Here is a 25,169-nt window from a genome sequence, read left to right as displayed (position 1 = left end):
GCGGCGCATCAGTCGCGAACCAATAGAGCTACAGTGCTGCGGAAAGGTGAATTCAATAGCTCTTTTAAAGGCCTTTCTGAATATTGTTCTCAGATTTGACTTAAGGTCAATGGTTCAGCATTCAGGGTGTAAGAACTATCAAAATTTGACGTTTTTGTGGGAAAGGTTTTTGCATCAATTTTTTTTTGTTCCAAGCTTGTATGACGCTGATTTTACCAGTATTGCGTTTGTCTCGTCGAGACGCGTCGAATAAACTATAATTGACTTTAAAAAGTAAAATGAAAAATTGACCTCAGGTCAAGGTCACTTAAAAGGTCATGTTTGCATGCCATTCGATTCGTACCTACTGTTGAGCTGAACACATTCATGGTGTTCTCAGCGCTCTAGCATGTTTCTGTCTAAAGCTATGGTAAAAACAGTTGGAGACGTTTCATGACCTGAGATGATCTCAGCGGCATAAAAGGGGTCACAGGTACAAGTTCCGGTTCAGTGTGTCATGTGTACTTCTATCACGATGTTTAAGGGTATTTTCGGCCAAAAGAAGAACATTTCAATTTCATCCTAATGACTAAGATATGAAAATTCAGAGATGAACAAATTGTTCATGCTAACTTTCTCATGCAAAAGCCAGAGTTTCAAACTTCTGGGATGTGACAGAATCACAAAGTTTTTTAGAGGTATGGTTTTAACCCGCGCCCCGCTGGGGGGGGGGGGCTATTCATAGCCCCACTCCCGTTTTTCTGCAATAACTTCCAAACCACTTGACATATCGACGCCAAACTTTCAGTACCCTCGGCTGCATCAATTTGACACCTTGTGTCAAAATTTGAACTTCGTAGCTACCATAGGTCGGCCGGAAATGACGTCAGAGTGACGTCATGTTCGGCCGATTTCGACGCAAACATTGAGCCACGGCAATCGCTCCCAAGAGCTCAGTTTTTAAGCTAGATCCAATTTCTTTGCATGAAAGGATTCAGAATTGACTGCGCTATCAAACCGCAATCTCGGATTTTCAAAATTTTGAAAATTTCGAAAATTTTATATAATAATATTCAAAATTTATATTTTTATATTTTTTTCAAAAAGTTTTTGACTTTTCGAAAAAAAAACGTAATATATGTGACGGAACGCATGCTTATGACTAACTCTAGCAAGTTTTAGCTAAATATCTTCAAAAATGGCCAAGTTATACGCATTATTGCAAAAAAATCCACAATTTTTAATTTTTCAAATCAAGTTTTCAGTACGCATTTGACATCGTACACCAATATAAATAGCACCACCAATATAAAAAACAACTCCGTCCCGACGACCACCCAGCACCGCGGTCCGCGCACGCAACACTTCTGGCACAACGCCAAAACAGCTGTCCCAGCAGAAATGTTTTATTTTCTCGATTGTAATTGTCAAATTATTTACATATTAACCCTTGCCCGCACATGGGGGATGGTTGCCACCCGCCCAGGTAGTCTTTCTGCTCTGCACTTAACATTTTTAGAGCTAGAAGGCTGATTTTTCGTATAGCTGCTCCTCTATCCTTTCTTGATGTCCACTGAAAATTTCAAGTTTCTGTGGTTTTTGGTTTCGGAGATATGACCTTATTTTTCAGGTCATGTCATGACCCAAATGGCCAATTCCCAACATCTTGCGTTGGCGATGGGCCTTGTGAGCCTTTGACGCCTTGATTTCGGCCTTTTTTCCAGTCTTACATCCCACCTATCATGGAACATGTTGTTCGACGATGTACAGATGTCAAGGTCAGGTTCAAGGTCAACCTAGGTCATCTAAGATAATTGCGTTTTAGGCAAGCGGAATTTACTTTTTGTGAATTTTTTTTACTGCATTTTTGGTAAAAGCTTCTCAGATCATGATTTCATGTAATATGGACACACACATCAGTATACACACAGACACACCCAGACATACAAACACATATAATTGACCTTGACCTAACTTGACCTGAAATGACCTCAGCAGTGAAAACCTGGTCGGGTAGTGTGACAAAGAGGTTCTAGCTGGCTTGGCACCAGTAAACGGCACCGTCATCGGTATATGATAAGCAGCGCACTTGATATCCAACGGTGACCCAAAACAGCAACCTTTTTTAGTTTGACCTGACCTGGAAGGTCAATGACTGACCTGAGAAGGTAAAACTGGGTATCATTGAATTCGTCTCCTCCCAAAAAATCTTGTTGATCTTTACCACTAAGCTCTATCTCCAACAGGAACGAAATGGCGCGGGGGGTGGCAACCAACCCATGTGCGTTCTAGGATGGGAAAATGGCATGTGCGGGCGAGACTTAAACAAAATATGATCTTTCCGAAAAACCGACTGATTTCATACATAGATGCATAGAAAATAAAAAATCGTGGTAAGTTTTTTTGTATTGTTTTGTCGATTTTGATATGCTCATAGTTTGCAGTTATATTTCGATATGTTCTATAGGGAGTTCAGAATTATTTCAGGACCAATCTTTTCCTCGTTCATTTTCCCGTCGATCATGAAATTTTCAGAGCGGAACAATTAGTTTCCAGGCGGTCCGAGTGGTTTTCGTGAGAAGGGTACAAAAATCGGCGTCATTTTTAAATCCTCGACACCAGCTCAACACAGGACCCTATGGGAGGCGGTGACGTAGCGGGATCAATAAATAGAGCGCTCTAATTTTAGCTGATTTCCCTGGCATGTCACCGACTGAAATACTGTGGATCCAAGCTAAGCTGCGAGCTGTTGCGATCAGATGATTTTCCGTCGTACTATTTGGCCACCTGGTGTATAGCTGGATGTGCATTACGTGCAGGAATGCGTCCAAAGTGCATAAATAGTTCGTTTTTATTCATCTTCCTTTAAACGGGCTGAATCCCATTTGTAAGATGGCTTCTGCTCTTCCGTTCATGCCCCGGTCAAGTTTGATGTACATTGGAGAAAAAGCCATTGGCATACAAGACTATATGTCTATATATGATCATATATAGGGGCAATACCTCCCAACCGGGCGGCGTTACCCCACGCGATAACCTGACAACATCGAGCGTCACTACAGGTGTAAGCACTATAATGGAAATGCCGCGTTTATAGCCTCGCTTGTCTGGATAAATGGCTGTGAGTATGTAAGCATCATTTTATATTTGGACCTCTTTAATGGCAAAAGAACAAAACATAGTGAATAAAGAAAGTGACAAGGAAGTCATTTGGCAGCAAAATTGTGCAAAATCACGAAAATGACACGCAAAATTACCAAAATCTCCTTGTACAGCCGATTGCCGCCATGTCACAAATTAATGACCAAGTTCAGCTGAGCGTGCCGCCGAGTGCGGACGCGAGCGCTGCTCGTCCCAGCCCGTCTACGGCAGCGAGCCTTTCCCGTGTGATAGTGGGAGTGCGTGTGGCTGTAGGCATGGCCATGTGCTAGTGTATTCAGTGAGCACTCTGACTCGGTGGATCGCCTATCATCACAACGGACGTGAGTGACGACACACGATCAACGTGAGAGTGACTGATCGTACTGCCATGCATCGTGACTTGGCTCGTCACCTAACTCTTCTGGCCATTGTGCGGCTGCTGGTGCTGATCTGCAGCCCGCAGCCCGCCCTATGTACATACCCAGCGACCAACCAATCTCGGCGTCGGCGTCGGCAGTATGCGCACGGTCTGTAACTTGGTACGTGACGTCACTGTGCGCCGGCCGGGTCGTCCACGCGCCGAGCCTGGAGTTCCCGGCCGCAAATTTACAAACTGTATACACGTCTTCGGAGACCGAGCCGTGACGTCATGCCAATGGGCGGAGTGAAAGGCTGTAGCGGCGCTTGGCAGGTGACGTCAAGTGCAGGGGCGGAGCGGAAGACTCGCGGATCGTGGAGCTTACCTACTCGATGAGAAATCGTAATGTTGTGTTGAATATTTACAACTAGCTAAAACCCCTGATCTTGTTTGGGAAATACCATCCGAAATACCAAGTTATACTTACGATAGCATAATTGGTAAACACAGTTGCCTGCAAAGTTTGAATGTCAATCAGACCGATCGTCCACCAATCGCCTGTGGCCAAGTGGCTATGATCCTGGCATATCACCTAGAGGAGCCGAGTTCGATTCTCGGGGCAGCGAGTTTTTCCCATTTCCAACGTCTAATTGAACGGTTTTACGTAAGCTATAAGTAATATAAAGCAAACCCCTCTTATTGACGAACGCGGTTGGCGGCTCACACGCATGTTGCAGGTCAGAGTGGGTGGTATGAAACGAGGCGTCTCGACCGTCTCCGTGTTGTTTGCTAGGTGTGCGCGCTGTCAGTGCACGGGTTTTGTGCATTTCGCCGAAAATCATTCTGGATTCTAATGAAATCGGACGTCTAAATAGGCCGACTCGGCGGCGCTCTGAACGGCAGACGGCTTAAAAGATCAACTTGAAACTTATACGCCCGTCTAGCGGCATCGATTTTGGCGAGGCACTTTTCGGATCTCTAACTATGCTCCAAAATGCCGAAGATCCGAAAAGTGCCTCGCCAAAATCGATGCCGCTAGACGGGCGTATAAGTTTCAAGTTGATCTTTTAAGCCGTCTGCCGTTCAGAGCGCCGCCGAGTCGGCCTATTTAGACGTCCGATTTCATTAGAATCCAGAATGATTTTCGGCGAAATGCACAAAACCCGTGCACTGACAGCGCGCACACCTAGCAAACAACACGGAGACGGTCGAGACGCGTCGTTTCATACCACCCACTCTGACCTGCAACATGCGTGTGAGCCGCCAACCGCGTTCGTCAATAAGAGGGGTTTGCTTTATATTACTTATAGGCTTACGTAAAACCGTTCAATTAGACGTCGGAGCTCATGAGAAAAACTCGCCGCCCCAAGAATCGAACTCGGCTCCTCTAAGTGATATGCGAGGATCATAGCCACTTGGCCACAGGCACTTGATGGACGATCGGTTTGATTGACATTCAAACTTTGCAGGCAACTGTGTTAACCAATTATGCTATCGTAAGTATCCTCATCCATGATACTCGTCGCATCACATCAATCAAACAATCAAAATCAATCACGCTGCAACCATCTATACCAATACGGCCTTGGCAACGATTGTTTACAAACAAAATCGCGCGCTCGCCGCACTGCGCCGCCCGCCGCACTGCGCCGCCCGCCGCGCTGTGAAAACAGCTGGCTAACCAACTTCGCTCCGCCCCTTCTCTGACGTCATGGCCGACGTCACGCCAGCGGCTGGTGCAATATGATTGGCGCTCCGAAGGCGTGTATACAGTTTGTAAATGCGCTTCCCGGCCGCCTCCCGCCGCGCCGGCCCTGACCCATGACGTCACGTCGCCCCAGGCGCCGTCCGGCCGGCGTCCTCGCCCGCTGGCCGAGAAGCGCAGCGGCGGTCACAGGCTAGAGGAGGCAGACCCGTGAGGCGCGGTGCGCGTGGGAAGAGGGGCCGCAGGGAGCGGGCGTGGTCGGGCAGCATACGCATTGGCGCGCTCAATATTCAGATTTTGAAGCCAAAACTCCTTGATTTAACAGCCATGCTACAACACCAAAATTTCGACGTTATGCTACTCTCGGAGCCCCGGCTGCGGCCGTCTACCGTGGTCCCACGTGGTCCCCGGCTTCGTCATCAGTCGAGCAGACCGACCCGACGGGGGCTACGGCGGCGTCGCCATCCTCGTCAAGACCGGACTCTCTTCATCGAGTCTGAACGTACCCGGTACTGGAAACCCCGCCAGCAAACTCGAGTCAAAGTGGGCCATGCTTGGGCTCGAGCGAGGCCGGCAGCTCCTCACCGGATCGTTATATCGACCACCACGGCATACCGCTGGCGCTCTACAAGACAACTTCAGCGACCTTGAGGCTCAAGTTCAGCACCTCTTCGTCAATTATGCTGGGACACCCCTGGTCATCTGTAGGGATTTAAACTGTGACTGGCTGAAGGACAATAGCGACCCCACCCATCGCCGGCTCTCCGAGTTTTTAGACGACCACTCTCTAAGCCAGCGGGTCAGAACGAGTACTTTTTCTTCTGGTTCTGTGCTAGATCTCTGCATTGTTAAAGGGACTATCCCACCTTCAAAAAAGTACCGTTTAGGATTCGGAAATGTTACTCATGATATTTTGACGAATTCTGCAAGTTTTTACGCGTTTTCATCGCAAACTTTTTGAGATATTGCGACTTTTATATTTCATCGTGACGTCATTTATATCGAATCTGTGACGTAATGAAGGATTTACTTCATGTCAATGTGAGGGGAAATTTGGCAGCAAATATATTTGCTCTCAAATATGACGCGGCTCATACAATAACCAAAGTGTCTCTGATTGGCTTATTCGTAAATCAAGTGATACTTCACTTGAATGTGTGACAGGCGTTCAAAAGGCAAATGAGTAATTGACGTCATCAAATGGCCGTTAATAGTTAAGAGATAGGGCCTTAGCTAAGGCCCACTTTTCAAATGAAGGGAACGAATTTCTTTAACACCACGAAACTGAGGATATTGCGACCAGGATATATTGTGGTTTCTGAACCTGGCCGCCAACTTGGCTATCTCAACTCAGAACTAATGCAAAGGTGGGACAGTCCCTTTAAGCCTAGAAGTATCGTTCGAAATGTTTGCGTCCTGAGCAGTCATTTTAGCCCGCATGATGTATGAAGTGTATAAACGCTTGGATATTCCTCGACCCAGAGTGAAACCCATTACCGTTCATACTCACTTAAAAAAAAAACATGGAGAGCCTCGCCTTCAAGTGTCTGCCGAGCCGACAGGCCAAAAGGCGGCTTTTTAAATGAGAGGTGTGTTTTTGGCACCAGGTAGCTGCAATTGGACGGCTCTAACGTATGAGCATTGTCGATGCGATCTCGGAATCAATTCACGAACATTTAGTCGGGTCTGAAACCATGTATACTATAGTGCACCTGGGGTCTCTAGAGATAATCCAAGCAGAGGAAATCCATGCAGAGAATAATACAATGGCCGCTGATGACCGCAGAGAATAATACAATGGCCGCTGATGACCGCAGAGAATAATACAATGGCCGCTGATGACCGCAGAGAATAATACAATGGCCGCTGATGACCGCTGTAGTCCGGGCGCCCAAAAACCCCAATTCATCATCACCAGAGAATAATATAATACAATACTTGCACCAAAAGCATATGCCGCAAATCATGGAAAGGCAACCATATACTTTTGCTCCGCACAATTTTCTCAGGGAACCAGGTGCCCCCTCCACTCCCCTTACCCGGCGCCCCACGGACTTCGTCAAGGCCGGGGAAAAGACACATCACGAAAAACATATGTTTGCCAGGAGGCTGCTGGGAGCCGAGGACTGTTTGTGCGTTGCCTACAGGTGGTGGAAAGAGCAGCCGGTCGGCAGAGATAATGTTGTCTCCAGTGACTGACTGACTGACACAATCAGCGAGTATCTGGCGCGGCTGGCAGCGGCCGCGGCGCGCGGCTCCCGGCCATCGATCGCGCCGACCGTAACGATCTGCCGAGACGGCTGGGCAGACGGCGTGCCGGTGGTGGGGCCGACTGTAACGATCTGCCGAGACGGCTGGGCAGAGGGCGTGCCGGTGACCGGGACTGGGCCACCTGTGGCGCGCCCGAGGGGCGGGCCGGCCCACTTGGCGTCTGACCGCCGCCGCGGCGTCAGACCACGCGCCGTCCACCGAGCGCACCCGTCTGTCGGAGCGGACCCCAGCAGCTGCTGCCCATCACTCCAGGTGCGGTCCCAGCAGCTGCTGCCCATCGCTCCAGGTGAGGTCCCAGCAGCTACTGCCCATCGCTCCAGGTGCGGTCCCAGCAGCTACTGCCCGTCAGTTTTGGAAAATTTTCGCCTAACAATCCCTGAAATAAAATAGATTATCATGCCTTTCCTTAGACCTCAAATGTCTTCTAGGAAACCGTTCAAGCTGTTCATTATTACACTTAAGTCGTGGGTTTCATTTCCATTGATATCTCACCAGTAAAACACCTTATGGGGCGACCAACGGAGCGAGCGAGAGGGTGGGCCTTGCACGTGCGAAGTTGCGAGGGGGTACCTCCAACTAGCTTGTGCACGGCACCCTACTAACCGGTCCCTAGCCCTGGCGGGCCCGGGGGACAATATTTACTCCCTTCCCCCTGACGAATATTTGCGATAGCTCCCGAGCGCTTTGCGGTAGAGGCGCCAAACTTTCAGTACCTTTTCCCCCATCAATTTTACATCTCCTGAAGTAAAAAATTGGACCCAGCCCTATTGATGACGTCACAGGGCCAATTTTCCTAGACCCTTGCACGGCCGATAGGCGTTATCACAAGTGTATTCGCGGCCATTGGGGCGACGTAAGAAAAGAAGAAAACAATTGGCCCCAAGAACTTTAAATTATCAAATAGCATGCACCTTTTCCTTGATATGTAGAGAATTTACCATTAATTGTTAGAGAAAATTGCATTTAAAATCTTCCATTTATGCTTTTTTCATCGTTTGCACAGTATGTTCTTTTACTAAGCTAGAAACACTAATTAGAAATAGTTCCCGCATCATCAAGAACAATAGGGAAGGCTTGAAGTGAATACAATAACCTAAACGGTTTTGTAATCCATGTGAAGACACTTCTAAAATTGCCTGTAGAAATATAAAAGGCAAAAGTTCAACTTTTTCACAAGACGGATGGCTATAAACCTATTCAACGTGTGACAACTCAGCCGGTATATCGTCGCCTACAGCCTAGCTTTCCCTAGTGACCGATAGAGGCGCTGCTATCGATGTCCGCCCGTGCCGCCTAACGCAAATTTCTACGTCACAGCCGTGAACTTCAAACAGCTGACAAAAATAGGGTTTTAGAGCTGAAGACAAATTTCGAGCACGGTTGTGTAGAATATGACTTAGGTGAAAATACAAAAAAATAGTGACCTGAGGGCAGAGGTCAGGTCAACGACCCCGAGGCGGAATTTTAGTTTTTCGCAAATAGCTTCAACAAAAATGGCTGTAGAGCTAAGGCAGTGGTACGGGGACCCGCAGTTGCCACTGTACAGCGACCCTGAGTAAATTGTCCCAGCACCCCCACAGGGAGCAAGGATAAGCTGTCAGAGGGCACGCAGAGAAAACCTCAGCTGCTCTTGTACAGGGACCGGCGGTCGATATCAATGTTATCGGTTGTTACTGGACAGGACAGACGGCTAGAGTTGGGGTTCGTGTACAGTAGCAATTGCGGGTCCCCGTACCAACGTATTCGCCTTGTTAAGACGCGTCGAATGACATATATTTTGTTTAGAAATTATAGATTATATTTTGACATATATTGATTGATTGACTTGACTATTGATTTGATTGACATATATTTTGTTTTAAATTATTAAATTATAAAGGCTTATGTTGACCTCATGTGACCACGAATGACCTTTGGTTGACCTTGACACACGGAAGGTGTTATATGGTGAATTTGTAGCCGCTGATCACGAACCTGGCATCCATTTTGCTCTAAGCATCCATTTAGAGCGTCAGGATAGCAAAAATGGCTGAATTATTATGGCTGACTTGAGTAAGTGAAATAGCCTCTAGCAAGGACACTCTTGCCCGACCTTGACCTTGGGGCAGCCATTTATCGTAACATGAACCACAAATAGGTTGTCAAATAGCGTCAAAACCATTGTCACATCTCTAGTCATCTCCCGAGTAAATTACTGCCTCTCAGTTTACGGAAATGGTACAAAAAAAGAACCTGAATCGACTCCAAAAGATCTTGAACTTCGCTACTCGAGTTATTTTTGGCCGCCGCAAATTCGACACGTCACTGACCTGCGCGAGAAACTTAACTGGATGCCGCCCGAATTTATGTACAAACTTCAAACCATGGCCACTGCACGTAAGGCGATACACTACGGCGAACCGGTAGCACTTGCCTCTATGTTTGCCAAAAACCGGGACTCCTTAACCAGGAATAGAAATACACGTCAGGATAACCTTCTCCAGCTCCAGCGTCCCAGACTAGAAACCGGTAAGCGGCGTTTCAGTTACCGTGCCGCCGCGCTCCTAAACGACCTACCTCCCGAACTCTCACAGCTGCCTCCCTCTAAATTCGCACGCGCTGTCAAGTCTCTGTGGAAAAACGATAGACCTTCGTGATGACCTGAATTAGGCACTCGTCTTGTAATATATAAATACACGGTACGTTAGAAATCGTAGCACATGTGTGTGCGTGTGTGTGTTTGTGTTGTTGTTGTTCGACTAGTCTCTGTTCCTGCATGCTTATACCCGACTCAGACTCTGGGCAGTAATCGCCACGCCATGTGTGGATCGCCCATGATCGTAAATACATACATACCAGTATGTTCAATAAGTAAGTTCCGTTTTGATATAACTCGTTTATTTTTTGGCACATCTCAACCAAACATGGCTCACGCCTCACGGCTCGACGAACTCGCCCTGCAGGCGAACGCATCGTTCCCATCGCTTGGCCAGGTCCTGGATGGCCGCACGGAAGCTTTGAGTGAGGGCCTTTTCGCCATACTGGTAAAAAGCAGACCCGAGTGCAGACCGCGAGCCGAACCTCCGGCCCCGGAGATTTGTATTCATGTCTGCGAACAGCCAATAGTCACTGCGTGCCGTCGGGAGAGTAGGGATGGTGTTAGAGCACCTCGATGCCCTCTGCCTGCAGGGCATCCCTCGCCACGAGGGCATGGTGAGGAGGCGTGCAATCCTGGTGGAGGATGAACCGACCACGGGCCTTCTCGGGGCGGCAACTGGCGATTACTGGCAGGAGATGGTCTCTAATGATCCTGGCGTAGGCTTATGTTTAGGCTTTCTGTTATCGCCTGGACAGTAATCTTTTTGTTGGCCATCACCATCTCCTCCACTTTGGCGACGTCAGTGGCTGTGACCATCGTCCTCAGCCTGCCTGCACGTGCCAGGTCGCGCACGCTCTCCCTCCCCTCCCCAAACTTTTTCTTCCGCTTCCGAACTGCGGAATCTTTAAGAGCATGGCTCCCGTACACATTCACGAAGTTGGCGTGGATGTAAGCCGCCGGCTAGCCCTGAATAGCTAGGAATCGTATCACTGAACGTTGATCCTCTCGGGAGGCCGATGCCATTTCTAAAGCAGTCTAAAAAAAATGGTGTTATTTGATCCGCTCCATATCGTCACAGAAATGGAATAAGAAGCTGAAAATGCGGTCACTTCGACATAAAGGTCTGAATTCTAATCCCTGAAAAAATCACGTGCGTAGACCGCGTGAATTTTATGTAATTGCTCTCCGGAACTTACTTATTGAACGCACCTAGTACATAGGTGCCTGATATCCTTCAGAATATTTCTAAACATTTTGGAAATTAGTGTACAAGATATACGAAAAAGTGCGAAGTTTCAGGTCAATTTTGAGCATGACCTTGACCTTGATCTGGAGGTTTGTGCACATCTCCATATTCCTTAGATTCTGTTCTGTGAGTTCCTACCTGTTTTAACCTGTTTCATGCATTCTGCCGTACTCTGGAACACTTAGTTTGAGGTCACTACACTCCTGGCCATCTGTTAATGGATGGTGGACTATTTAGAAAAAGAAAAGAAAAAAAGATCGCAAAATTCACTTGATTTTAGGTCACCAATATAAAAATTATGCACCGCATAGTTTTTATAAACACTTTGTACATAATGCTGCATTTATGAATTGCTGTAAGTTTTAACCCGGCAGTTGCTGGGGTATTTCGCCACCCGCCGTTTGCTGGGGAGGGGCGTTAAACGCCCCCAGCCGATAACTCGAGAACCAATAGGTGCAGCGAAACGCACGAGGCGGCAAACGAAAGAACGCGACGAGACGCTTCAGATGAGTACTGTAAAGTTAAATTTTGAGGTCACAGGTCGGGTCAAGGTCAGGTCAAACACCTGAAATCGGGCTTTCAGAAGCATGGACTTCAGGACTTCGCAATGGGCGCCTCTCGTCATAAACTCTGTCAAAACGGTGCACAATCCATCATATAAGGCCTACAAGAGTGTCAGCTCCATGTAGGGGTCAGTCAAGCATAGGTCAGGGTCAAGGTCAGGTCAACCGGGTAGGCACATATCCCCGAAAATCAAAACTGATATTCGCAGCCTGTGACACATGTTTTATGGGTAATTTGGGGCGTAGGACACGATGGTGACATTCATTTTATCACATGTGTACGTGTTTGGCTAAAAAAGTTCAATTTAAAAAATGCATGCATCATGGTCGTGAAGTAGTCACGAGAAATTGCCAAGATTCAGTTCAAGATTTTGGAAAATGTGGAACAATAATCAATAATCGAAGATAGCCATTTGATTGTTCTAGGTATTGGCAGTCTAATGGCGTTAACGGCATGTCTGTATCTTTATTCTGTGATTTTATATGATTTTTCGAACATATGCCGTTTTTGGTCGAAAACTCAGAAATCATGACGTCATTAAAACCTCGATATCTCAAAAATTTTCCGACGGATTTTTTTTGAAACTTTGTCACAATAACCTTCAATCAATTTCCTACAGGTGCCCAAAATTTGGCGCGCCTGCGGCGCGCCGTTTTTAAGCTATGGCCCGGCGAAAAAAGTGGGGGCGTTTAACGCCCCCCCCCCAGCAACTCGCGGGTTAAAGGTAGTGTGTCAGCTTTCCTGGACCATATGGAGTTAATGACCCGGATAAGGAGAACCGGATTTTTAGAACTTATCCATACCTTCAAAACTTATGGAAACGTCTTAAATTCTTCAAATTTTGAGTACCCCAGTGCGAAATTCGCCCCGACGGGTTGTCGGTCGTACCCCAACCACATTTCACACCACTATGAACAATAAATGCACACACTAAAATCGCTATTACCGATAGGCTCATCCAATCAAGTTTCGATAAACCCGTTCATCATCATCTCCTGCGGTTTCGAACACGCCTGTTAGGTGGCTTCTGATGCTCGTCGAGGTCGGAATTTCCAAATACGCGTGGTGCGTCGGGCCGCGCGCTCTGACTTCGGCCAAGAAAAATGCGTCAGCTGATCATTGTCATTTCTGCCACTTGCGTGTGGTGTAATGGGGTCATAACTTAAGAGACGGCTGTTTCATATCAATTATTTTACATAAAATCATGTTTCAAACCACAAATTAATGTTCGACAGCCAAATTTAAGAAACAATACCAATACAGGCTTACAGTTTAAGGCTCGACATTGTGTTGTCTACGATTAGACAGCTGATAACTCATTCCCGTACGTCGTATGGTCGTAACACTATAATGACCTTTGCTTATTGTCACAAGTGCGCCGCATTCGCGATTGTTGCCCGACGCCTGTTTGCAGGTGAGCCCATAACAGTTGTTATACATATCTAAAAACCGATAAACTTTTAGGCGAAAAAGGCACTATTCCAGGCCCATTTTTTATTTCTTTTGCGATATTAGGTAAAAACAGAAGCTTCTTATCCTAGGAAAAATAAAACGGGAAATCTTTCAAAGGTGGCACACTACCTTTAAAGCGATCCGTCACTTGGTGTAGCTGAGGCAAGCATCAACACTTATTTTGAGGTGATGTCACTTGATCTGACCTGGTGACCTGCGCTTAAAGGGACTATCCCACCTTTAACATGGGGTTTGAGTTGAGATAGCCAAGTTTGCGGCGAGGTTCAGAAACCACTATCTATCTAGGTTGCAACCCCCGCGGCCTCTTGGTGTTGAAGAAATTCGTTCCCTTCATTTGAAAATGGGCCTTGCGCAAGGCCCTATCTTCAACATGGAGCGACCGTTAGTGTGACGTCACCTCGTTTATCCATTCTGATTTAAATGGGCTTGTTCGTTGAAAAATCGCTTAAAACTTGGTCTGAACTTTGTTGTGGTGCCTACAGAGTAAAAAGAATGAGCTTTATGACAGTAATGTGGCCTGGGGAAGGAGGTAATTTTGGGCTGTGACGTCACATATTTGAAAGTTTGTGTTTGGAATATGGGAAGCCTAAGATGTTTAATGAAAAATAAATGCCAGAACCGTGTTCCTGGTCATCCAATCTTTAAAGTCGGGCACAACTTAACTGGTTTTAACAACATTTTAGAAGGTGGGATAGTTCCTTTAAAGGGACCCTCCCACCTTAAAAAAGCTAATGAATTGGCATAAAAGTGGTGTACCGTGAATCAGAAAGAGCGAAAATGAACATCTACCAAATTTCATCGAAAAATATTCGCCCGTTTTTGAAATATAAGACTTCTATTTTATAACGCGCGGTCAATGGGCTTGATGACGTCATCAGAGTCCGTTAGTGTTAAGAGATAGGGACTACGCTGGTCCCACCCTGCAAGTAAAGGGAAGAAATTTCTTGAACACTATAAAGCTGCGGGGGTTGCGACCAGGATAAATGGTGGTTTCTGAGCCTGGCCGCAAACTTGGCTATCTCAACTCAAAACTAATGTTAAGGTGGGAGGGTCCCTTTAAGTGGTCTGAAATTTTGACAGCATGTGTAAAAAATGTATGATACAATGTGACAAAAACGGCCGCGCTTAGCGCCAGCGTTTCGATACTTGCGGAAACTGCGGGAGGAAATATACCATACCACTCCTGACATGGGGTTTTAAACTGACATAACCGTTTTGTAGCTTGAGCTGAGACTAGCCTAAATCACTTGGTTTTACGGCCCAACGATCACCCTAGGCAAAGATATTCTACTCCTCGTTTCGAAATAATTCCCTTGCCCAGGAATTTAGTGCCTTAGGAAAGAATGCCAAGAATGCAGCCACCTGTGGCAGAGGCTAATTGTCAGCCAATCAGCATGCAGCTGGTTTGAACTATGCAATATGGTTGGTCAACGCGTAGTAAGCTTTCGCTGCAAACAGTTTAGCATCTATCATAGATGTAAAATTGTTCTTCCTATATGATTTTTTTAATCCTTTTGTAATCATAAGCTTTTTTTTCCGATCATTTGAAGCATACAAATTCATAAAACTGTAGAAAAAAAGCTTATTTGAGGAAAGTGGTATATATCTATTTTAACCCACGAGCCGATGGGGGGGGGGGCATAAAGCTGCCCCCCTTTACCTACGTTTTGCGGAATATCTCCAAAACCTGATGAGCTACGAACGTGAAACTTGGCATAGCTTCAAATGAATACCTACCCAGTAAACATGCCGACGTCGGCCCGACGTCGGCCGACGTCGGGGTGACGTCGGCAACTCGGCATCGGCATGCCGACGTCGGCCCGACGTCGGTCCAACCTCGGCACGATGTCGGCTGGATGTCGGATATGCCCGCATGTTCCGACGTCCAGCCGAAGTCCAGCCGACGTCGGGCCGACGTCGGACCGAGATCAATTGCTGAGGTCCAGCCGAAGTCGGGCCGACGTCGGGGCGACGTCGGACCGACATCGGCCGCTGTTTTGACCGTTAAAATAATATAAAGTACATGTTTCATGTTTCATAAAGAGCTTCTGTATTCAAAATATCCTCAGGAAACTCAAATCTTCCTCCACGCCGCAACCCCCTGATCCGGACTGGACGGGAAACTTTATTCCATTTGGGATTGCCCGTAAGCCGAGCTCGCCCGTAGCCGGGTGCGGTGAGTGCTTGGGGGCTGCTCGGCCTATCCTTTGGTCAGGCTCAGCCCCGGCAACTCACCAGGGCCGGGCCCAGTTCATATAGAAAGGCCAGTCGGCAAATGTCACTTTGCCAAAGTGCCACTTATCAAAGGGACACTTTGGGAAACGTTGGTGCAGGTGTGTAAGAGTGGCTATACCTATGAATCCATTGCGGGGTCGCCCTTTCCAATAAGTGTCACGTAATAGCAATGGGACCAGGGACTCTATATGAACTGGACCCCGACCCAGGGTGCTCGCCAAGAAGACCAATGTCTCCGTCCTATGATCCTTCCGGCTCTGAAATGGTCTTGTCAGACCGAAAGGGCATAACCCAACAAAACAAACCGGATTCGTTAGCTGGCTGTGTGGTGTAGTGGTTAGCGCACTAACCTCGCGTCGAATGACACGGAGTTCGAATCCCATCGCCGGCTGATGCTTTTGGCGTGTTGTCCCAGTAAACATGCCGACGTCGGCGACTGGGGGGCTCGAATCCCGCCGCCGGTTGATATTTTTGGCGCGTTGTCCCAATAAACATGCCGACGTCGGCCCCGTCGGTCCAACGACAAACGATCTCGTCAACCTCGGCAAACGATCTCGGCCGGACGTCGGCTCGACGTCGGCTGGACTTCGGCTGGACGTCGGAACATGCGGGCATATCCGACGTCCAGCCGATGTCGGGCCGAGGTGGAACCGACCTTGGGCCGACGTCGGGCCGAGCCTCGGCCCGACGTCGGGCCGACGTCGTCATGTTTACTGGGTAGGCAATGTTTTAGCAAAATTTGGTGGCTGTAGCACTTAAGATGACGTCACAGTGACGTCATAAAATATTGTCGTTTTCCGATACGGACCGTTTCTGATGTCGCTGAGCATGAAACTCAACTGTAAATGAACTAGATAGCACCTGCTGTCATCCTAAAACATCTAAGTACACTTCCATCTAGTTCCTGACCAATAATCGGCCCTTTATATTCGGTCCCATATATCTGATATATCGTGAGGAAACTGAGAGTCGCAAATCTATAATTTGACTTATGACGTCACTGTGACGTCATTTCAAATGAAATCGACACCAAATTTGGACACAGCCTCGGCTAGATATTCAGGAAGATGTGTGCAACGTTTTGCTTCTCTATCTTGTCGCGTTGCGACGATATCGTAGCAGAAGTAAAGGGGGGCAACTATATGCCCCCCCCCCCCAGCGGCCGGCGGGTGGCGCGGAGGCCCAGCGGCCGCCGGGTTAATCCAATTAGCTTTTGCTCGAAGAAGTGTCCCGTCTCCCTCTTCTACCGTATCAGATAAAATTCGTATCTCAACCTCCCTTGTTTCCTCGATAACCCTTGTCTTGTGCATGTAGTGCAACATCCGTAAGATTTTATAACAATATAAATGCTCAGACGCGGGCGGGATAGGAAGCGTCCACTCCTCTGTGCACCGATGGGTACTTTCAAAAGAGACTACCTTAAATAACCTTCGTCTTTGAACTACTATTGGTATAATTGCAGCTCGTCTCTCTCTCTCTCCCTCCTCTCTCTCTCTCTCTCTCTCTCTCTCTCTCTCTCTCTCTCTCTCTCTCTCTCTCTCTCTCTCTCTCTCTCTCTCTCTCTCTCTCTCTCTCTCTCTCTCTCTCTCTCTCTCTCTCTCTCTCTCTCTCTCTTCGATTAATCTATCTATCGATCTATCCATCTATCTTTCGCAGGAGCCAGGCCGAACATTCAGAAAAGCAGACAGAGTCATCAAAAGTCATGGACCACGAGCAGTTCCGACAGGCTGGAAAGGAAATGATCGACTACGTCGCCGACTACCTGCAGAATATTAGGGAAAGGTGGGTGCCAACTGTTTCTGCAACCAAGGGTGAGCCGTGAGCTGGCCCCTGCCTGCTCACAGCTGAGGGATCCCAACCTACGGGCCCCGGTGCAGGGAGGGCGAGGGGAGTGAAGGACAGCCCTGTCACTGGCGCCGGAGGCAAACAGGACTTCAAGGCAGTCAAGGTTCGTCATGAATGATGTCATTCATGGCATAACTGCTGGCCATTGCGACACATTTCAGTTAAAAATAATGCAGTTGAATTTTTCCCCATCGACTTATAATGGGAAGGTTTACAAATCAGTGCCGGCGGAAGCGGGGGAGAGGGAGGGGTAGCGGGGGCACGGCGCCCCCCATCTTCCAGGGTGGGGGCAAACATATCTTTTTGACCCCCCCCCCCCCAAAAAAAATGTTATCGACGAAGTACAGGTCTCGCGGGTTTTAGCGGTAGGTTTTGCACCTAGAAAATTTAGTGTACTTAGGGCTATATCTTCGTCGTCTTAAGCTTTTAAGTGTTGAAGATGCGATTGACTTGTTGGTTCACAAGCCGGCCATGATCGTGTAAAATGGCTTCATCGTAGATTGAGCGGTTTCTGAGATATAACCGGAAATGTAAAAGTGCAAAACCTACCGCTTAATCTCGCGAGAGCCGTACCACAATGCTTCCATACTACGTCATGAACATATGCCAGTTTGGCTTAGTACCTTTTTATTAAGTTGATAGAGCGAGTAATTTGGATTGATATTGTTGTCAATGTCGTCGTACATATTTTGTAGAGGTCTGCACCGGCCGGCTGCAGCCGCGGCTGGCTGCAGCCCCACACGGCTGTGGGGGGGGGGCGGCTGCAACTATCTCCAAGAACACGGCTACGGCTGTGGCCACGGCTGTGAGACTTCAAGCTGAATCTTAATTCTTGAATACTCAAATATAAAATTCAAAATCCTTAATCTTACATTCTGATAAGCAGTCTAGCCTGTAAAAATCATGCAAAGGATGCCCAGCAACATTGAAAGTGGTGAAGCCTTTGAAAATCTGTAATGGTTTTATCATTTGCCATCATAAGTAGAGGTTTGCACTCTGGTAAAGAATACTAATCATAGGTACCAATTGTTCCTTCATCATCATGAGCTTGACAGCTTCAGAAAATGCACCATGTTGCATTGTCACATCCCTTTCAAATCAATCTTACCTGGTCATTAGGAGAGCACCTTACAGCTATTGAAAACAAGTGTTCAATAATTATTTCAGGTAAAAAAAAAAAGAAATAACACCTAGGTAAAGGCAGTTAAAGGCTTCATGAAATATTATCTAAAATAACTCTTAGATGTTTTTTTTTCTGGATTTTCGGCAAGTCCAATTAAGTACAGCCCTCTGCAGACTGCGTGGTAGGTATTCTTTTTTTCGACAAAACCAGAATAACTCAAAGACTAAGTTATCGGTCGGTCGGATCTCATTGCATAAAGATGCGCCATGCTCCACTCCTTCGATTGGTTCTATCACTGAACGAATTATACAACTAGTGTAGCAACAAAATGCAAAAGTTTGTTTTGGGGGCAGATAAAACTTTCTGGTATTGTTGCCAAACTAGCTGGAAAATGTATACCAAAATAAGCCCAATCTAAGGTGCGGAGTCTCGCACGTCTTACTGTTACGATTTCCGAGTGGCCAATAGCATAGTATTCGCGTTATTCCCGGTTTTGTCGAAAAAAGAATACCTACCACGCAGTTTGCAGAGGGCTGTACCTAATACAAAACTGGCGCTTTTATGTTCCAACTAGTGTGTGGGTGCACGCTAACAGAAAATGCTGAACAACGAAGCCAATGGAATTAGATTAAAAGGGAGCGTAAACCTTACTTGCGGTTCATTCACATGATGCTGCTTCAAGCCTGGCATAGGCACACTGCAGAAAATATGCAAGGTGGGAAAGAAGCAAGAGTTTTGACTATCAGGACAATCACTATTTGACAGTTGGGGTCGATGACATGACAGATCGACCAAGCCATAACACCCTACCTCTCAGATTTTGATGAAATTGCGTCTAGGGGGTTATCTGTACCGTAGATTCTTAATCTCCTATTTTCAGCGTTATACTACAAACGGTTTACGAGTTATAGCCAGTGGCATTTTCAAAACGCTCAGAGTAACCCTCTTTTTGTCTCATATTATATAAAAATATGGCCAGTAACTTACCTTATTATGATATCATTGGAATCCTCATTGACTGCAGAAAATTAATCAATTAAAATATTTTGAAAATTTTCAAAACCTCAACATTTTTTTAAATAATATATTTCTGATTTTTGATTTTCAAAATGTGGCCATTCAATTTTTGACAAAAAAAAAATTGCCAAAAGATGCCTCTGGATATGGAAATTCAATGTAAAGAAATTTGGAGAGGTGTTTTGCCTTTGTTTTTTATATATTTTTTTTATTTACGGCAATGTTTAGGGTAAAAGGGAGCATTTGGTGACACGTTCCGAAACCGATCATTCTCCTACCCTCATACCCTCGAAAAAGTTTATGAAAATTGGAAATAAAAGCCTGGCACTCACACTCACACAACCAGCATGCAATTATTCAATGATCTTTGCTTCACTTTCGTTTCACTTTCGCTTCACTTTCGGGCATTGTTCAATGTCAGTCAAGAAGGTTAATCTAGAGCTTAACACTGATGTGTACTGCCTTGCATGTAATACTAACACGCTTCTATGTAGCTTGCACTGATAAAAGGCTAGGAGTTATCAAAAATGCAAGTCGGACGTTGTGGCCGGACATGCAAATAATCCGTTCATAACAGCCGAGGCTGTGCTAGGGTCAAATGAGGAGAAGGCTCAACCTAGTAATCGCATGAAGTTCGACAAGTACCTACGTCCTTGCCTACGTCCATGTAATAATGGGCTTTCAGTGATTTTGCTTACTGAATCTGCCACAAACAAAATATATGCAGACAAAAGTGCGGCATTTGGAAGTAATTGATTGCAACTTCCAGGGGCGTGACCAGGTCAGAGAGGGTGGAGGTAACAAAATTACAAGTACCTACGTGAAACTGGCCGAGAGTGCTGGAACTGGAAGCATCGCTAACGTTTTGGATTAAGGGTTGCTGCTGCCTGCTGGGTGGGATGGTTACTGAAGTTGCCAAAATGTGATATCTCTTGAAGGGGTAAGCTAGAATCAACAATACCAGGTCATTTTGTTTGCCGATGTTTTTTTGTTTTGTTTGGGGTGTGGTAGCATGCCGGTATCCCATAAAAACTTTGTGGTGCCGGTAGCCAGTTTGGGGGAAATGTTGCAACTCTTATCATTAACATCCCAATAAAGTTCATTTTAACTAGGCAAAATGGAATGCTTTCTCTTTTTTGAAAATGGTTTCACTGACAGGGTGACCGAAAATGTCCGATTTGGGGGGGGGCGTGACCAACCGACTACCTAATCGGCCAGCACATCTTTTCGGTAACCGAATTTTTCGGTAACCGATTGACACTACTAGTCTTACATATGGGTGGTGTCTGTGTTACAGACGGGTGGTGTTTGTGTTACAAACGGTGACTCTGTGTTACACATGGGTGGTGTCTGTGGTTTAGACAGTGACTCCCTGTGTTACGGACGGTGGCTCCCTGTGTTACAGTCGGCGACTCTCTGTGTTAGAGACGGGTGGTGTCTGTGTTACAGACGGGTGGTGTCTGTGTTACAGACGGGTGGTGTCTGTGTTACAGACGGGTGGTGTCTGTGTTACAGACGGGTGGTGTCTGTGTTACAGACGGGTGGCTCTCTGTGTTACAGACGGGTGGTGTCTGTGTTACAGACGGGTGGTGTCTTTGTTACAGACGGGTGGCTCTCTGTGTTACAGACGGGTGGTGTCTGTGTTACAGACGGGTGGTGTCTTTGTAACAGGCGGTGACTCTCTGTGTTACAGACGGGTGTTGTCTGTGTTACAGTGACTCGCTGTGTTACAGACGGGTGGTGTCTGTGTTACAGTGACTCGCTGTGTTACAGACGGGTGTTGTCTTTATAACAGACGGGTGGCTCTCTGTGTTACAGACGGGTGGTGTCTGTGTTACAGACGGGTGGTGTCTTTGTAACAGGCGGTGACTCTCTGTGTTACAGACGGGTGTTGTCTGTGTTACAGTGACTCGCTGTGTTACAGACGGGTGGTGTCTGTGTTACAGACGGGTGGCTCTTTGTGTTACAGACGGGTGGTGTCTGTGTTACAGACGGGTGGTGTCTGTGTTACAGACGGGTGGTGTCTGTGTTACAGACGGGTGGCTCTCTGTGTTACAGACGGGTGGTGTCTGTGTTACAGACGGGTGGTGTCTTTGTAACAGGCGGTGACTCTCTGTGTTACAGACGGGTGTTGTCTGTGTTACAGTGACTCGCTGTGTTACAGACGGGTGGCTCTCTGTGTTACAGACGGGTGGTGTCTGTGTTACAGACGGGTGGTGTCTGTGTTACATACGGGTGGTGTCTGTGTTACAGACGGGTGGTGTCTGTGTTACAGTGACTCGCTGTGTTACAGACGGGTGTTGTCTTTGTAACAGGCGGTGGCTCTCTGTGTTACAGACGGGTGGTGTCTGTGTTACAGACGGGTGGTGTCTTTGTTACAGACGGGTGGCTCTCTGTGTTACAGACGGGTGGTGTCTGTGTTACAGACGGGTGGTGTCTGTGTTACAGACGGGTGGTGTCTGTGTTACAGACGGGTGGTGTCTGTGTTACAGACGGGTGCTGCCCACGGTACAGCCGGGCTACCTGCGCGCCCTGATCCCTGACCAGGCTCCCGAAGAGGGCGAGAGCTGGCGGGAAGTTATGGACGACGTGGAGCGGGTCATCATGCCCGGTGTGACGCACTGGCACTCGCCCCAGTTTCACGCCTACTTCCCCACGGGCAACTCGTACCCAGCCATCTGCGCCGACATTCTCAGCGACGCCATCGGCTGCATCGGCTTCACATGGGTGAGAGCGGTGCCCTCCACACACACCACAGCTCACAGCTTCACATGGGTGAGAGCGGTGCCCACCACACACACCACAGCTCACAGCTTCACATGGGTGAGAGCGGTGCCCTCCACACACACCACAGCTCACAGCTTCACATGGGTGAGAGCGGTGCCCTCCACACACACCACAGCTCACAGCTTCACATGGGTGAGAGCGGTGCCCTCCACACACACCACAGCTCACAGCTTCACATGGGTGAGAGCGGTGCCCTCCACACACACCACAGCTCACAGCTTCACATGGGTGAGAGCGGTGCCCACCACACACACCACAGCTCACAGTTTCAGTTGGGTGAGAGCGGTGCCCACACACACACACTTCAGCTTACAGCCACTATGAATGATATACCGGGTGATTCATAGCCGTGTGACCGAAAATAAATGAAACTACAGGAAATGGTTTCGTGTTACATACGATTGCCAAGTACCATATTAAACAGCCAAATCTGAAGTTTTCATCCATGTATAGCATCAGTCACATGCACTTTTCCTTTGACTCTCACACTTCTTTTAGACAAGATGCTCAAAATGACCTCCTCGGCGACGGATGCGCTCCAGCACCAGAGCCTAAAGTTGGCGATGGCGCGGACGCACCACATTCCTAAGGAAATGGAACCAAAGCAGCTTCCAATGGCATCCTTCAGCCGCAGAATATCCTGGGGACTCTCCTCATGGACCTCGGACTTTGCATAGCCCCAGAGGAAGAATGCAGTACGACGTTGAGCTCCGGGGGTGTGGCGCCCACAAATCACCTTTCCGGTTTCCGGGGCTCGCTTACCAATTTTATTTTCTGTCGTGTTTATCATTGAACCATGCCCTCTGTTTTGAGTTTATTAACGGTTCTTTGAATTGTTATCTTCTTTGGAGTTTCCCTCGGGTGCAAGCCCTCAGACGTGCAGAAACATCTTTGTGTTTGCTTGACGGACTGCGTTAAATTGCACAAATTACGCATTTTTACTTTTTGCTGCACTGTGTACATCATGAGCGATACACATAGACCAGAGGCCTGTTTCACTAAAAACTTGTAATTACAAGTGTTTGTAGTTTACAATTCATCAAGGCCCTATATAGAAGGTATGCTCATTAGGCCAAAGCAGCGATTTCCGTGACGTCACAGGTACGAAGCGTCGGACGGCTGTAATGCAATTCTATGGAAAATGACCCAACTTTAGGGCTCTCCCACATAGCTGCCAGACTCGACACTAAGGTAAAAATCATATCATATTAAAGCTCAAATCAAGACAAACAAGAAACCTATCTGACGTTTTTACGTATTATGTGCGTTTACGGCCTCGATGTGCGCGAAACAAGCCCAAGCCCCCGCCCCTATGACCCATCCGGGCCAACCCGGGACTGGCCCCTCCTGTGAGGGGCCGGTCGGCCGGCCGGGCGTGCGGAGCGCCGACCTAGACGGGTCGACGCTTCGCTCGCCCGGTCGGTGGTTAGGGGGCACCGTCCGGGGTTGCTTGCCGGGCGGTGCGGGCGGGGGCTGGCGGCCCGCCTGGAGCGCCGGGGAGGTAGCCATCAGATCTCCCCGGCTGGGGAAGCATCCCCCAGCTCTCCCCAGGGCCGTGGACGGCACCGTCCCGGCCTGGCCAGGTGGGCCGCCGATGGTGAGCAGTGGGGACAGTCGTTTGGGCAATCACACTGCCCCGGTGGTGGCGTGAGGGGGATGTGAGATTTCTCCTCAGCTGCATTCACTGTACAGGGTGTTCGCGAAAATATGTCATGATTTATCTGCTTCCTGGAGGACCCTTGTCAAAGTTAGGTGTATTATTTTTTATTCATTCAATTAAACAAATTTTCAAGTTTTGTTTCATGTGTTTTTTAGCTAGTTTGTTCCAACATGTTGCTCTCTACGGACCAGAAAACAAAAATAGTGAAATGGTACTGGGAGACGCAGTCCATTGTGGCCGTCCAGCGACGCTATCGCACCTGCTTTAAAACGTCCACTGCGCCTTGCGCAAGGACGATTTTGCGACTGCAAGAGAAGTTCATTGGAAAGGGCACAGTCAAAAATGAGAACAAGGGACAAAGTGGCAGAAAAAAGTTCAAAAGGGTCCAAAAAATGGTAAAAAAGATCAAGCAGTTGATCACCAGGGTGCCTTCCAAATCCATCCGGCAGCTCGCGCAAGAAGTTGGGTGCGGCCCCACCCTGGTACATTCTGTCCTTCACACTGACTTGGGACTCAAGCCGTACAAGATCAAGATCCAGCAGGCGCTCTCAGAAGAAGATAAAAAGCAAAGGCTGGCCTTTGCCATGTGGTTGAAGGACAAGGTCAACTCCGATCAACAGTTCACCAGCCGTGTCTGGTTTTCTGACGAGGCCCACTTCTACCTTCATGGAGACCCCAACCGACAAAACAGTCGCCTTTGGGCGGAAAATGTACCACCTGAGGCTGTGTCAGAACGTCCACTTCACAGTCCGAAGGTCACCGCTTGGTGCGCGATGAGTGCAAGTGGTGTTGTGGGACCTTTTTTCTTCGAGTCCCCGAATCGATCCACCACCACTGTTGATCAACACGGCTACGCAGCAGTGCTGGAGAAGTTTTGGCAACAGCTGTGCGATCACCAAAAGCAACACAAGATCAGGAACGGCACATATTGGTTCCAGCAGGATGGGGCTCCGGCTCACACTTCCAGACTTGCTCTGCAGTGGCTGGTTGACCACTTCGGAGCTCGTATCCTGAGCAGGAAGACCCCCACCCCATGGCCGGCACACTCACCAGATCTCACCCCCATGGACTTCTACCTATGGGGATATCTCAAATCTGAGGTCAGAAAAACGAAGGCCAAGAGTCTGGCCGAGCTCAAGAGAGCAATAACAGAGGCCGCCCGTGCGATCACTACGGACACGTGCGTC

General features: G+C 47.8%; 1 protein-coding gene across 1 annotated transcript in view; it reads left to right on the top strand.

Annotated features, from left to right (window-relative positions):
• Positions 1-7,608: 7,608 nt before the first annotated feature.
• The window catches only part of LOC122387629 (aromatic-L-amino-acid decarboxylase-like), a 114,191-nt gene continuing 96,630 nt past the window's right edge, over positions 7,609-25,169 (top strand). Inside the window, exons 1-3 of the mRNA XM_043377984.1 lie at positions 7,609-7,740; positions 17,207-17,332; positions 22,028-22,262. Coding sequence (XP_043233919.1) covers positions 17,253-17,332; positions 22,028-22,262 — 315 coding nt within the window. The 5' untranslated portion in view covers positions 7,609-7,740; positions 17,207-17,252. The remainder of the gene's footprint in view (positions 7,741-17,206; positions 17,333-22,027; positions 22,263-25,169) is intronic.

The sequence above is a fragment of the Amphibalanus amphitrite genome, unplaced genomic scaffold (genome assembly GCF_019059575.1).
Source record: "Amphibalanus amphitrite isolate SeventyFive unplaced genomic scaffold, NRLGWU_Aamphi_draft 000293F_arrow, whole genome shotgun sequence".
NCBI lineage: Eukaryota > Metazoa > Arthropoda > Thecostraca > Balanomorpha > Balanidae > Amphibalanus > Amphibalanus amphitrite.
This window is presented reverse-complemented; position numbering and strand designations above follow the sequence as displayed.